Source organism: Plecotus auritus (assembly GCF_963455305.1).
Source record: "Plecotus auritus genome assembly, chromosome: X".
Lineage (NCBI taxonomy): Eukaryota > Metazoa > Chordata > Mammalia > Chiroptera > Vespertilionidae > Plecotus > Plecotus auritus.
The window spans coordinates 16459920-16473981 of record NC_137784.1 but is presented as its reverse complement, the minus strand read 5'-3'; the positions used below and the strand labels follow the sequence as shown (position 1 = coordinate 16473981).

At 49.5% G+C, this 14062-nt stretch overlaps 1 protein-coding gene across 1 annotated transcript; it reads right to left on the bottom strand.

Moving 5' to 3' along the window:
* Window positions 1–4976: 4976 nt before the first annotated feature.
* Window positions 4977–7313, bottom strand: LOC308239513 (transcription factor SPT20 homolog; the record flags this gene model as incomplete). The annotated part of the gene is made up of 1 exon (XM_080652298.1): window positions 4977–7313. One exon carries the CDS (start codon window positions 7311–7313, stop codon window positions 4977–4979), a length of 2337 nt encoding a protein of 778 aa, XP_080508424.1.
* Window positions 7314–14062: the final 6749 nt, after the last annotated feature.

Sequence of the window (14062 nt, the reverse complement as noted above, 5' to 3'; positions counted from 1 at the left end):
CAAAAAAAAAAAAAAAAAAAGAACTGATTCTCACCCTAGCCGGTTTGGCTCAGTGGATAGAGTATCAGCCTGTGGACTGAAGGTCCCGGGTTCGATTCCGGTCAAGGGCACGTACCTCAGTTGCAGGCTTCTCCCTGGCCCTGGCCCTGGTCAGGGCATGTGCAGGAGGCAACCAATCAATGTGTTTCTCTCACATCGATGTTTCTGTCTTTCCCTCTCTTCCACTCTCTCTAAAAAAACAAACAAAAAAGAACTGATTCCCAACTCACACCTGAGGCTCTCTAGGATCTGCTCTGCTCCTTCGTCCCTCTAGAAATGCACTGTCCAACACCATAGCCATATGCAGCTACTGACCAATTGAAATGTGGCCCGTGAGACCGAGGAACTAATTTTTACTTGATTTAACTAATTTAAATGTCTAAGAATGTTTGTAAGGCGAATCTACATTTTCAACTATAGATTTTATTAAAATCTAAATGCAGATCAAGTATTTCTGATGAAAATTTCTGAATTAAGACAGGCTGTAAGGGTCTGGATTTTGACAACTTAATAAAAATAAAAATGTAAAATGTCTCATTAAGAATTTTAAAATATTAATGACAGCCCAGCCAGCATGGCTCAGTGGTTGAGTGTCGACCTATGAACCAGGAGGTCACTGTTCCATTCCCTGTCAGGGTACATGCCCAGGTTGGGGGCTCAGTCCCCAGTGGGGGGGGGGGTGTACAGGAGGCAGCCAATCAATGATTCTCTCTCATCATTTATGTTTCTATCTCTTTCTCCCTTTCCCTTCCTCTCTGAAATCAATAAAATATATTTTAAAATAAAATAAAATAAAATACGAATTACAAATGGAAATGATAATCTTGGCTATACAGGCAAACCAGGTATTACTGAACTTCAATTTATTGCACGTCCCAGATAATGTATTTTCATCAACATCAAAGCAAGACCGCCATCAGCAAAAACATTATGATTTGCTGAACAATTAGATGATTAGCATTTTTTAGCAATAAAGTATTTTTTATTTTATTTTTAAAAATATTTTTTATTTATTTTAGAGAGAGAAGAATGGAGGAGAGAGAGATAGAAACATTGATGAGAGAGAATCAATTGGCTGCCTCCTGCACACCATCTACTGGGGATCAAGCCTGAAACCGGGCATGGCCCTGACCGGAAATAGAGCCGGTGACCTCTTGGTGCATGGGACGATGCTCTACCTACTGAGCCACACCAGCTGGGCTACAATAAAGTATTTTTCATTAAGATCTGTACACTGTTTTTTAGACACAATGCTATTATACACTTAATAGGATACAAAATAGTATAAACATAACATACACATTGGGAAACCAAAAATTTTGTGTGACTGGCTTTATCACGATATTTGCTTTATCATAGTGGTCTGGAACCAAGCCTGCAACATCTCCAAAGTATGCCTGTATTGGGTTAAATAAATTATTAAGGGTATTTTGTCGTGTTGCCTTTTGCTTATTAAAATGTGGCTACAGAGCCCTAACCAGTTTGGCTCAGTGGATAGAGTGTTGGCCTGCAGACTGAAGGGTCCCAGGTTCGATTCCGGTCAAGGGCATGTACCTTGGTTGCAGGCACATACCCAGTAGGGAGTGTGCAGGAGGCAGCTGATTGATGTTTCTCTCTCATCGATGTTTCTAACTCTCTATCCCTCTCCCTTCTTCTCTGTAAAAAATCAATAAAAATATTTTTAATAAAATAAAATGTGGCTACAGAAAAATTTAAAATAACGTGAGGCTCACATTATATTTCTATTGAACAGCGCTGACCTAGAACCAGAGTGCTCCATCACTTGCAAGTGTCCTCAAGGAATATAATTCTGTTTCCAAACTCCTGCACTGTGACAGAGACCCAATTGCTGGCAGACATTTCCTGCTGTACTGGGCCCACCTGGATTTCCCTGGATGATCATCTCCTGGGCCACCTTTTCTGATCTCTATTGGAACATTTGGGGACACCTGCTTTCCCATAACCATGAATGATCAAACACTAAGTCATGAAGACAGCTTGCACGTAACTAGTTAAAGACAGAGAGGATGAATTTGACCAGTGGGAGGGAAAAGCCTCCAGGTTCTCATGATAATAAAGTGAATGAAAAGTTCATTCACAACCACAGCCAGTTAATAGCCTAAAAGGGACCCTGCAGCAAGTACCAACGTTGGTGGGGAACATTAGAAGGACACATAGGATACAAAGACCACAAAAGGTTATCTGAAACAAAACTAAATTTATTTGCTGGACTGGGAAGGCAGTGCCAGCACAAGCAGCAAAAGGGAAGAAGTACATCAAATCTGGGGAGAGTCTGAGTTCAGGTCTCTGGTTGGTTCCCAAGGCCGAGCGTAAACTCTTCTTTGTAATTGGTCATCGCACTGGTTCACTTCTTCAAAGTGCGGGTACCACGGCCGAAGATGTCCAGGATGGGCTGCAGAAGCTCGAACGTGCACAGTGTCACTCAGATGACGTAGGTGAGGTGTCTGAAGTCCATCAAAAATCTTTCCTTAATGGGATCCGTAGCACATTAGCACAGCTGACTTCATCGAGTAAGACTCACCGGTGACCTGCCCCTTCACGCATCTCTTTTGGAACTGTCAGACCCAATGCCCTTCTTTTCGTTAGGGCAAAACATACATGTGTACTTAGAAAAACAAATTTCATGTGGACAGGTTGCCCTTCAAGTTGTAACAAAGCAAAATATGAGACACACAAAACCTGTACACAATGTTCAAAGTGACATTATACACGATAGCTAATAGGTGGAAGCAACCCAAATGCACATCAATGCAGAATGGATAAATGGATGTGGCATATTCAGAGAACCAGATATCACTCAGACATGAAAAGGAATCAAGTACTAATACATGTTACAACATGGATGAACCTCAAAAACAATATGCCAGGGAAAAGAGGCCAGATACAAAAGGCCACACACTGAGACTCCATTCATAGGAAACATCTAGAATGGGGAAGTCCATCCAGACACAAGGCAAGCTGGTGGTTACTGGGGCTGGGGAGGGGAGGATGGGAACCTAGTGCTTAAGGGCTACAGAGATCTTTTGGGGTGATGAAATGTTTTCCCAACAGGGATGGTGGCAGCAAACACTACATTAGTAAATGCCACTGAATTATACACTTCACACGAGTTGTTGCTTATGCGAATTATATCTCAATAAAAAGAAAGGGGGGAAAAAACCCCAGAAAAGTTCAGGCATCTTTTGAGGCCCATTGAAAGATCCCAGAAGCAGAAAAGAGCTGAGGGAGCAGGACCGTGGAACAATTGCTCAGTGAGCCAGGGGAGGGAAAAGAAAGAGAAAGGGGCCAGGTTCCGCTTCAGACTCGAACAAGGCCCCAAAACAAGGCCGCGAACAAGGCCGCAAAAACTTGAAAGGCAGCCCAGCCCATGTAGCTCTGTGGTTGAGCATCTAGCCATGAATCAAGAATTCACCAGTTCAATACCCAGTCAGGGCACATACCCGGGTTGCAGGCTGGATCCCCAGTGGGGGCCGTACAGGAGGCCGTCAATTTTGCCTCTCATGGATGTTTCTATCTCTCTCTCCTTTCCTCTCTCTCTAAAATCAATAAAAACATATTCTTTTAAAACTTGAAAGGCAAACAAATAAAACTCACTTCTAAATGTTACCTATGTACTTTTCTGCAAATAAGCTACACTTCTAAAACTAGAAACGATTGTATAAAGGGAGAAAACACGACATCCCAGAAATGCCTTTTCCCAGGCCTGCTTGCAGCCTGGAGGGAGAGCTGGGCTGTGGTGGGCGCCGAGGGCACAGAGCCTTCCAAAGGCCCGCGACACCGCCCCCGCCCGCCGCTCTGCCCGAACCCTTTCTGCACACTGGAAGGTCTCCCATGTCCTCCACATAGGGTGACAAACATCATTTTTAGTCGTCTTAACACTTTTAATAAACACATTTGTAACCACTGATTCGCATACACTGCGGTGCCAAAACCATTTGAACTAAATAAGCAAATACTAAAGTGCATTCTGCAGAAAGATGTTTCTAACATTTCATAGGTCCCTTCAGTATATTTATGTACAGTGAAACCATTTGAAAGGCTGTGCCCTTCCTGTCGCCCGCTACAACATGGATGGACATCAGACTAAGTGCAAGAAGCCAGCCAGAAGACAATTCCCCTGTGACTGCCCTCACGGGAGGTGTCTAAAGCACCGGACTCGGAAACAGCAACTAACAAGCTGGCTGCCAGGAAACGGCAGCTGGGGCTCAGGGAGGGTCCAGGTTCACTTTGACAAGATGAAACAATGGTAGGGACCTGTTGCACAACATGCAACTTTCAAGTGCTTAAGGTGGCACATTTCATACGATGAGCTTAACTCAGCAAAATTTTAAAAACCCACTCATCTTGTAAATTAATATAACTTTATCAGTATTGTAAAATTAATTGATTCAGAAAAACCAGAGGCTTCAGGAGGTTAAACTGAGCCAAGTGTGGATTTGATACACTTTAGAGCATTAAAATAGAAATCACTATGACAACAGCAGCAACCAAAACAATAATGCAAGCAAAACAATCCCAGGTTATTAAATCACCCCCACTTCTATGTAAAAGCCACGTGTTGTGCTTCAGTATAAACTTTGCACATCTAAAATTGAAAATACTCACACAATAAAATACACCAGCCCAGATGGCAAGGCTCAGTGGTTGAGCTTTGACCTATGAACTGGAAGGTCATGGATCAATTCCCAGTCAGGGCACATGCCTGGGCTGCGGGCTCTATCCCCAGTGTGGGGCTTGCTAAAGGCAGCCGATCAATGATTCTCTCTCATCATTGATGTTTCTCTTTCTCCCACTGCCTTCCTCTCTGAAGTCAATATAAACATATTTAAATGAATAACCTGGAAAGAAACAAAATCTCAGAACTCACTTTGGTAGATGCTCTTTTGGTTTTCAAAAGACAGAACACAATGCAGGACTCAGCAGCCGGGAGTGCTGGGCAGGCCTCCTTTCCCTTTGCCTTCGGCCTGCTCCGCTGTCTGCTGGCCCCCACCTGGCTGGGCTGGTTGGACTGATGCTGTCGCCCCAGCCTCTGAGAGCGGCACGACTCTCCACTGTACCGGCTGGGACTGTGGCAGCTGCTCGGAGGCAGACGGGACCTGGACCAGCTGCTGGGAAGGGGCCTGGGCAGAGCCAGGCTGAGACAACTGCGCTTGCTGGGGCTGCAGGACACTTCCTACTCCATTGAGGTTAATGGCAGCGGCTTGCTGAGCGGATAGGCCTTTTGGTTGACTGCTGGGACGCTGCACCCTGGAAACCTTCACCACCAGCTGCTGAACATGAGACGTGGGGGACTGCTGATGTGGCGGCTGTGGAATCACCTGACAAAGCAGCTGCTGCGGCTGCTGGGCCTGCTGCAGGATGTTTGAAATGTCCGAACCCTGCGGGACCCAGAGAACCCTTATGGGCCTGAGACTTGAAAGGTTTCCTAACACATACTGAACACCTCCTTGAGAAGGAGCCTGTGGTGCAGCCGGCCCTGCATTCTGTGGCTGGCTTCCTGAGGGCAGGCTGCTGGGCTTCACTCCTGAAGAAGCCCTGGCCCCACGGGGAAAGCCCTGAACGGGTTTGGATCCTCTCACCACAGTCCGGACTATGCGTACAGGGCTCACCAAATGGATGACCTTGGGGTCAGCAGAGGTGGCCTTGACCTGGATGACTGGGGTTATGTGTGATGCGCTGGCAGAAGACACGGTGGCTGTAGGAAGTCTGCGAACTCGGTTCACTTCCACAGAAGATTTCTGGGGAAGACTTGGTGGCTGCCAAGCAGGGGCACGAGATGGAAATTCACGAACCCTGCTTGCCTGCTGTGAAGGAAAAGGCTTGCCCAAGGAACTCTTTCCTGAGCTGCAGGGAAGACTGATGGCTGGAGCTGTGTGTTGGCCTCCCTTGCCCAGTACTGCAGACGGAATTGACACGGCCTGAGGCTGTTCTGCTGCTCTCCCTGGAGAAAGCTGGCTGAGACTGGCGGAGCCACTGGAGACCTGTGGCACCCTGACTGGACATTTGTCCCTCTTCTTCACCAATTTCTTGGACTGCTTGGCTGCTTTCCCAGCACCGGTCTGTGATCCAGGCGTGAAACTATAGGAATGGTCATTTGTGAAGGCGTGGCGGTGAGACAGCTGTCTCCCACATCTGACTTTTTGACGTGGCATTTTCCCAGAGATAAATGGATCATTCAGAGACTGCATGACCGTTGGCTTTGTTGTCTGGGATAGATCGCCAGCTTCACATCCAAATAGAGAATCACCTTGTGCCTCCAGGTCTGGCCAGACTATTGAGTGAGCATCATCATATTTGAAAGGCCAATCTTCTGCAGCGAATTTTTCCATATCCAAATCAGAAGGGCCATCCAAGTCAAAGGGTAGCTGTTCCCACATATCTACAAAATTTTCTTCTTTGAAAATGTCAAGGTCATCCAGCTGATCTGCTTGACTTTCTTCGCTTTTTTGGTCAGGAGCCCATGGCATTAGCTCAGGAGGGGGTGGGCTGCAAGACACCTCCGGCTGCGGATTCAGGGAGGCTGCAGAATAATTCTGTAGGCTCCTTCTCATTGGGGGAGTGTTCATCTTTTGCTTGTTATAGAGCAGCTTGTTTTCAATGCAGGCTACTGATACAGAAGGATCAAGGCACAGGGGCTCAGCGGTAGCTAAGATCAGCTGGCTCTCAAGTGAAAGTTTCTCTTCCTGGGTCCATATCTGGTTATCGCTGGTTATGGACTTTATATCGGAAGCTAAAGTCTGCATCGTTGGGCGTAAGAGAACATGCCTGCTTTGGTAACCACTGTAGTCCGTGTTCGTGCAATGTCTATAGTCCCGTACCTCTGTGATGACACACCCGCTCTGAAAAATGTTAACCTGAGACTTTTCCAGGACATCTACCAAATCAGGAGACAGTTCCTCTGCATCCAAGTATTGAATAAAGTCCCTTTCATCATGAGGCAATCGAATGATCTCTGAATAAACTTCCGTTTCTACCCGCAGCACCAGCGAATAGCCCTCCTCTCCTGGGTATAGGTTGACCACTAAACGGGGCAAGGACTCCCTCTTAACAAGCTTCTCTAGCAAGTGCACATTGCGCGTTAATTCCTCCGTAACTTCGGGCTCTTTCCCGCACTCTTCAACATATATGTCATACAGCTTTTCATGCAGAGATTTTTCCTCAGCAGATGAGGATTTCCTCTTAGGAGGTCTCTGTTGGGCGCTTTCAATGACGCGATCCGCATGGTCCAAAGCTCGTTCTAAAGCTCTTTGCATTGTGATACAAAGTGGGGGCCCTAAAAGAAGAGAAAACGTAAGTGCGCTGTCGCTCGGCTGACTAGTCCGTCTGCAATATCGATGTATCGTTTTGCAAATGTTGCGACTCAGCCGAGCAGCGCCCGGCCTCACCTCAGAACGGACACTAGAAACCCACCCCCCAAAGGCCATACCCCCCTGAACGCGCCCGATCTCGTCCGCCAGCAATACGGAAAATACTTACGATCGAAGGGCCCGCCTATCCGTGCAGGAGCCTCCTGAAGCCGCCACCTCACCGAGCCTCGAGGTTTACAGCCCGGGCCGGAAGTGGGTGGGAGACTGCTCTCTCTTTCGCGCTCCTGGGCTGGCGGGTCATGTGTGCGCATGCGTGCACTGTGCTTGCTCGCGCATTCGCGCGCTCCGCAGGTCGCCTGCGGGTTCCAGCCGCATCCTATTGTCGCCTGCTGTCACCGCCAGGGGGCGCCAGGCCCCAAACCCGCACTTCCTGTTCTGGCGCCCACACTTTTGCCTGGACAGCTAGGCCGGGCGCCACCCTTCTTTGTGCGTTTACCCCTACAAGCAGGCGCACCAAAGCAGAAGCAGCCAACACACAAATACATACGTTCCGGGTGCGCTTTAAATACACACCGATTTTCGTGGGAACGCACTTGTTGGGAAAGTTGTGGAAGGTGCATTGCTTTTCGCCATAAGCACTTCGTCAAGGGTTGGTCACTGTTATTGGAATCTCTTGTCGTGAGTGGCAGGGCTGTTCCTCGTGTCCCCAATTTTAACACACGCCAAGGGGTCCACATTGATGGCTCCTGCATATGTGGAGGCTATGGGGCAAGCATTGGAATGCATTGAACCATCAAGCAGTCTCCCGCCTAGTGGCATTCATACAGATGAGCGCGTACCACAGCATCCTTACACATAAGTACTTACCTCCTATCTCCCCATCCTATCTAATAAAAGAGTAATATGCAAATTGACTATGACTCCAACACACAAGATGGCTGCCCCCATGTGGTCAAAGATGGCTGCCCCCATGTGGACACAAGATGGCCGCCAAAAGATGGCCTGCAGGGAGGGCAGTTGTGGGCAGTTAGGGGTGACCAGGCCAGCAGAGGAGGGCAGATGGAGGTGACCAGACCAGCAGAGGAGGGCAGTTGGGGGAGACCAGGCCAGCAAGGGAGGGCAGTTGGGGGGGACCTAGGCCTGCAGGGGAGTGCATTTGGGGGGCACCAGGCCTGCAGGGGAGGGCAGTTGTGGGCGATCAGGCAAGCAGGAAGGGCAGTTAGGGGTGACGTGGCCGACAGAGGAGGGTAGTTGGGGGAGACCAGGTCAGCAGAGGAGGGCAGTTGGGGGGACCAGGACTGCAGGGAGGGAAGTTAGGGGTGTCTGGGCCAGCAAAGGAGGGCAGTTAGGGGTGACTAGGCAGGGGAGGGAAGTTGGGGGCAATCGGGCCGGCCAGGGAGCAATTAGGTGTCAACCAGGCTGGCAGGGGAGTGGTTAGGGCAGGGGTGGGCAAACTTTTTGACTCAAGGGCCACAATGGGTTCTTAAACTGGACCGGAGGGCCGGAACAAAAGCATGGATGGAGTGTTTGTGTGAACTAATATAAATTCAAAGTAAAGGAGCGGAGGGGAGAGCAAGAGAACCGGATAGAACAGCCGGATCCAGCACGCGGGCCGTAGTTTGCCCAAGGCTGGGTTAGGGGGTGATCAGGCTGGCAGGCAGAAGCGGTTAGGGGCAATCAGGCAGAGACAGAGAGCGGTTGTGAGCCAGCAGTCCTGGATTGTGAGAGGGATGTCCGACCACCCGGTGGGATTGGGCTAAACTGGCGGTCGGACATCCCTTAAGGGGTCCCAGACTGGAGAGGGTGCAGGCTGGGCTGAGGGACACTCCCCCATGCACGAATTTTGTGCACCGGGCCTTTAGTGTATTACATAAGGACATTCTGTAATTTTTTAAAAAAGTATGTGGCAGCCCTAACCAGTTTGGCTCAGCGGATAGAGTGTCGGCCTGTGGACTGAAACGTCCCAGGTTCAATTCCGGTCAAGGGCATGTACCTTGGTTGCGGGCACATCCCCAGTGGGGCGTGTGCAGGAGGCAGCTGATCCATGTTTCTCTCTCATTGATGTTTCTAGCTATCTATCCCTCTCCCTTCCTCTCTGTAAAAAATCAATAATATATATATATTTTTAAAAAGTATGTGGCAGGTAAGTTATACTGTCTATGAATTACAGTGCAGGATTAAACTATTTCTTTTATTTCTTGATTTGTATCTGAGCGGGTGGAGAACTGTTGTTCCAGGTGATGGCAGCTAATTTCATTGATTGCTATAAGGGTAGACCTGAGCTACAGTCCCATGGTGGATTTGGATGGTATGGAGTCTTAGAGATTTATTGGGACATTGTTTTCCATTACCTCTGTTACTTTGAAATCTGCCAGCCTTTTTGGGCGGCTTTTTTAAAGAACCTCTTGATGCCTACATGTAGACAGAATGAGAAAATGATATGTGTAGTGAAGTCTCACAAATGAGAAGAATCCCAGACAATTTGGTGCAACTCCCGAATTACAGACTACTATAAAATAAATGTGCTTTTCCATCAATAGCAATGATGATAATTATATACATAGTAGATACCGTTTATTGAAATGGGATTAAAAACTCCTCGACTAAGAGTTCCTTAAAGATGACCTTCATTTGGGAATAGACAAGAATAATTTTCTTCTGGCATATCAATTGTCTTTGAGCAAATGTGCACTTGTGGAGTACCTCAAGGGGGCTTGAAATCAGTTGAGTTTCTTAACTCTTTTAAACATCTTTCCTGACTCTTTCTTCCTGCCTACATGCTCCAACTTAGGCGAAGCGTAAGACCGCATAGCTAAATCATATTTTGCTATCCAATAATCTAAATATCCAACTTTCATAAAGCCCGAATTATTGAAGTCAACATGGGCTCTGACCCTCATTCCAAGCACTGCCTCATTCTTCCAACTTGAATAGATGAACTTAGTTCCGACCTGACTCTTGCAGGCTTCTCACCAACCAGGATCCCTTTCGCCTTCTGTCCCGAGGAATTTGCTGAGTGTTGGGTCTGGAAAAGGGTCATTCTGTAACAACATTCCATTTAGGCGGAGACGCTCACTAGAAAGGCAAAGCTCTGCTCTCTTGTTGGTCTGAACCAGCATTTTGTTGGATTAGAAGTGGCACAGTGGCCCTGTGTTGGAGTCGGGTTATCCTCCTAAAACTTAAAGAAGTCCACGACTTCAGCTGGCTGCTCCTGGCCGGCAGACTGGACTTTCAGGCTTCTTAGCATGGCACAGGAGGAAGGCCGGGCCTAGGGTAAGCCATGTGGGGGGCCTAGAGCACCAGCATGTAGGAGACACCCGCTCCCCGGGTTGTGCGAGTCCCAGGTCAGGGCCTTAGATGCTTCATTTGCCTCACGTTGTCCCAGCCCTGCAACTAGGTGTCTTGCTGCCTGGCCTGCCTCCTTCCCAGCCTCATCTCTCTCTTTCATGTTTCTACTAGAGGCCCGGTGCATGAAAATTCATGCCCTGGAGGGGGGGTTCCTCAGCCCGTCCTGCCATCTCTCACAGTCTGGGAGCCCTCAGGGGCGGGAGGCGACCTGGTGATCAGGGGAAGGCGACGCCCCCATCATACCTCTGTTGCTGCCACTGCAGGCAGCACAAGCCTCGGCTGGCCCTGGTTACCGGACCCTCGGGCAGCCCTGGGGGGCTGGGCTCCCACCATCTGAGGTGCAGGCAAGCCTCAGGCCAGCACTAGGCAGCTGGGCAGCCGAAATCCGAGGCTTGCCTGTGCCTTGGGCATTGGCTAGGCAGCCGCCATCCATGGCTTGCCTGCACCTCGGGCCGGCCCTGGGTGGCTAAGGGGACCGGGGGACTCTGGAGGCAGATGCGTGGAGCGGCCCGACCCACCTGGGGGTGCGCCTGCATGTGCTGTGCGCCTGCCACCCCGGCGGAGCTGAGGGGACTGGGCGCTGGCATCTTGTGGCTGTGGGCGCTGCCATCTTTGAGGGTGTGACAGTCAATTAGCATATGCCTTCCTTACTGGCTGTGGGCACCACCAACTTGTGAAGGAGTGATGTTCAATTAGCATATTCCCTCTTTATTAGATAGGATGCTCTGAACATAGTCACCATGCCACAGACATGCCCACTCTGTCAGGGCTCTTGCAAAAGGCTGTTTCCTCTGCTGAGAGGCCGCCGTCTGCTTAGTCACCTGCCTGCCAGTCCCCACCTATCACCTCAGCTATCCCTTCCTGACTTCCACGAAGCATGCCTCCTTCTCTGCTCTCCTGCAAAGCACCCCTACCACATTCCCTATTAGAGCCAGGCTTCACATTGGAAAGGCATTGAGTGTTTGCATGGGTTCTCCACACACAGCCCTGGATTCTGTGAGGGCAATGAATGATATCGGTTCCTTGTCTCTTTGGTCCCCAACTGGGTTACTACGTGGTCCAAGGTTGGCATTCTAGATTGAAGGAGTACTTGATTCCACACTCTAGTTACCTCAACTCAAGACGCATAAACACCTCGTGAAGGAAATATTTCATCCTCTCTCTAGAGTGAGAGCAGTACCCAGAGCCAGGTCTCCTGACTCTGGGGCTGCAGTGTGCCCGGGTTTCTGAACCAGGTCACTGTTGACATTTGCTGTGGGGGCGGTTCTCCGCACTGTGGCGTGTTTAGCAGCATCCTGGCCTTGCCCACTAAATGCCAGTTGTGATCACCAAAATGGTCCTGATATTGCCAGGTGGCCCCTGGGGGCAAATGGTCCCCTGGATGAGAACAGCTCAACCCCCTGCTCTGTAAACCAGGGGTGTGTTTCTTAGCTGCCATCCCAGTGTGTGTGTCACTTAGCAGACAGGTGTATCTGCCCACTGTGTCACGGGACGTGCTAGCTCTTCAGTTGTTGCGTGGGCTGTGTGTGAGGTTGGGTTTCCCCAGAGGCAGCCCCTGACGAGGTGATGTGAGTGCAGGTCGTTTGGGGAGTCACCTGCAGCAGTGCTGCTAAGGGCCATGGGAGCTGAGTCAGGGATGGGAACGAAGACAATAAAGGCCACAGCAGGAGACCGCTGTGGACCCCTGGTCCCTGCTGGGGAGAATGTATGAAGCAATGTTTTCCATGACCTCTGCTGCTTTGAAATCTGCCTTTTGGGGCCTCTGGGAGACAGGACAGAACAAGCCTCAGGTTGTTGTAGCTCAGAGGCAATGCAGCTCAGGCGCTTATTCATTTTCTGCCCTCTCACTGGCTGAGCACAGTCCTGGGGGCATTATTCCCTGTCATTCTGTGTTGCCATGTACAAGAACCACCCGCGCTGCTGTGGCCCCGTATGCCCTCGTACACAGAGTCACAATTGTTGGCAGTAAGACTGTCCATGTGTATAGAATTGCAAGGGCATGGGGGACATGGGTAGGTCACTGGCAGCATCTGTTGCACCTATGACTGAAGGGAAGTGGGAGAAGTCAGCCTTCATTCTTTTAAAAAACTTTTTTGTTGATTGATTTTGATTTGAGAGAGAGAAAGAAACATTGATTTTCTACTGTTCCATCCATTTATGCATTCATTCGTTGCCTCTTCTCTGTGCCCTGACTGGAGATCAAACCCATAACCTTGGCTATCGGGACTATGCCTAACCATCTCAGCTTCCTGGCCAGGGCCATTCATTCTTAATGATGTAGGGTAAGCATGTCAAACTCACAGCCCATGGGCCACATCAGCCCACAGTGAATATTTTTGCAGCCCAGCCAATATAACTGTATGTAAAAATGTTTTTTTTTAAATATATTTTTATTGATTTTTTACAGAGAGGAAGGAAGAGGGATAGAGAGTTAGAAACATCGATGAGAGAGAAACATCGATCAGCTGCCTCCTGCACACCTCCTACTGGGGATGTGCCCGCAACCAAGTTACATGCCCTTGACCGGAATCGAACCCGGGACCTTTCAGTCCGCAGGCTGACGCTCTATCCACTGAGCCAAACCGGTTTTGGCTAAAAATGTTTTAATAAATATTTTATAACTTACTTTTTACAATATCCTGTTATACATAATCTATCTCTCTATATAAAAGCCTAAGCGACTGTCGCAACCGAAAAAACTGAACAGACGACCTAACAGGATGCGTGGGGCGACCAGGCCGGCAGGGGGGTTAGTGAGGGCCGATCAAACAACTGAGCAGCAGGCTGAATACAGCGACCAGGCTGGCAGGGGAGGTTAGTGAGGGATGACCAAACGACTGAACAGATAGCTGTGTGGGGCAACCAGGCTGGCAGGGGGGTTAGTGAGGGACGACCAAACGACTGAGCAAGCAGGCTGCGAGGGGTGACCAGGCTGGCAGGGGCGTAAGTGATGGACGACCAAACGACTGAACAAGCAGGCTGCGTGGGGCGGCCAGGCTGGCAGGGGGGTTAGTGAGCAATGACCAAATGACTGAACAAGCAGGCTGCATGGGGCGACCAGGCCGGCAGGGGGGTTAGTGAGGGACGACCAAATGACTGAACAAGCAGGCTGCATGGGGCGACCAGGCCGGCAGGGGGGTTAGTGAGGGACGACCAAATGACTGAACAAGCAGGCTGTGTGGGGCGACCAGGCCAGCAGGGGGTTAGTGAGGGACGACCAAATGACTGAACAAGCAGGCTGCATGGGGCGACCAGGCTGGCAGGGGGGTTAGTGAGGGACGACCAAATGACTGAACAAGCAGGCTGTGTAGGGTGACCAGGCTGGCAGGGGGTTAGTGAGGGACGAC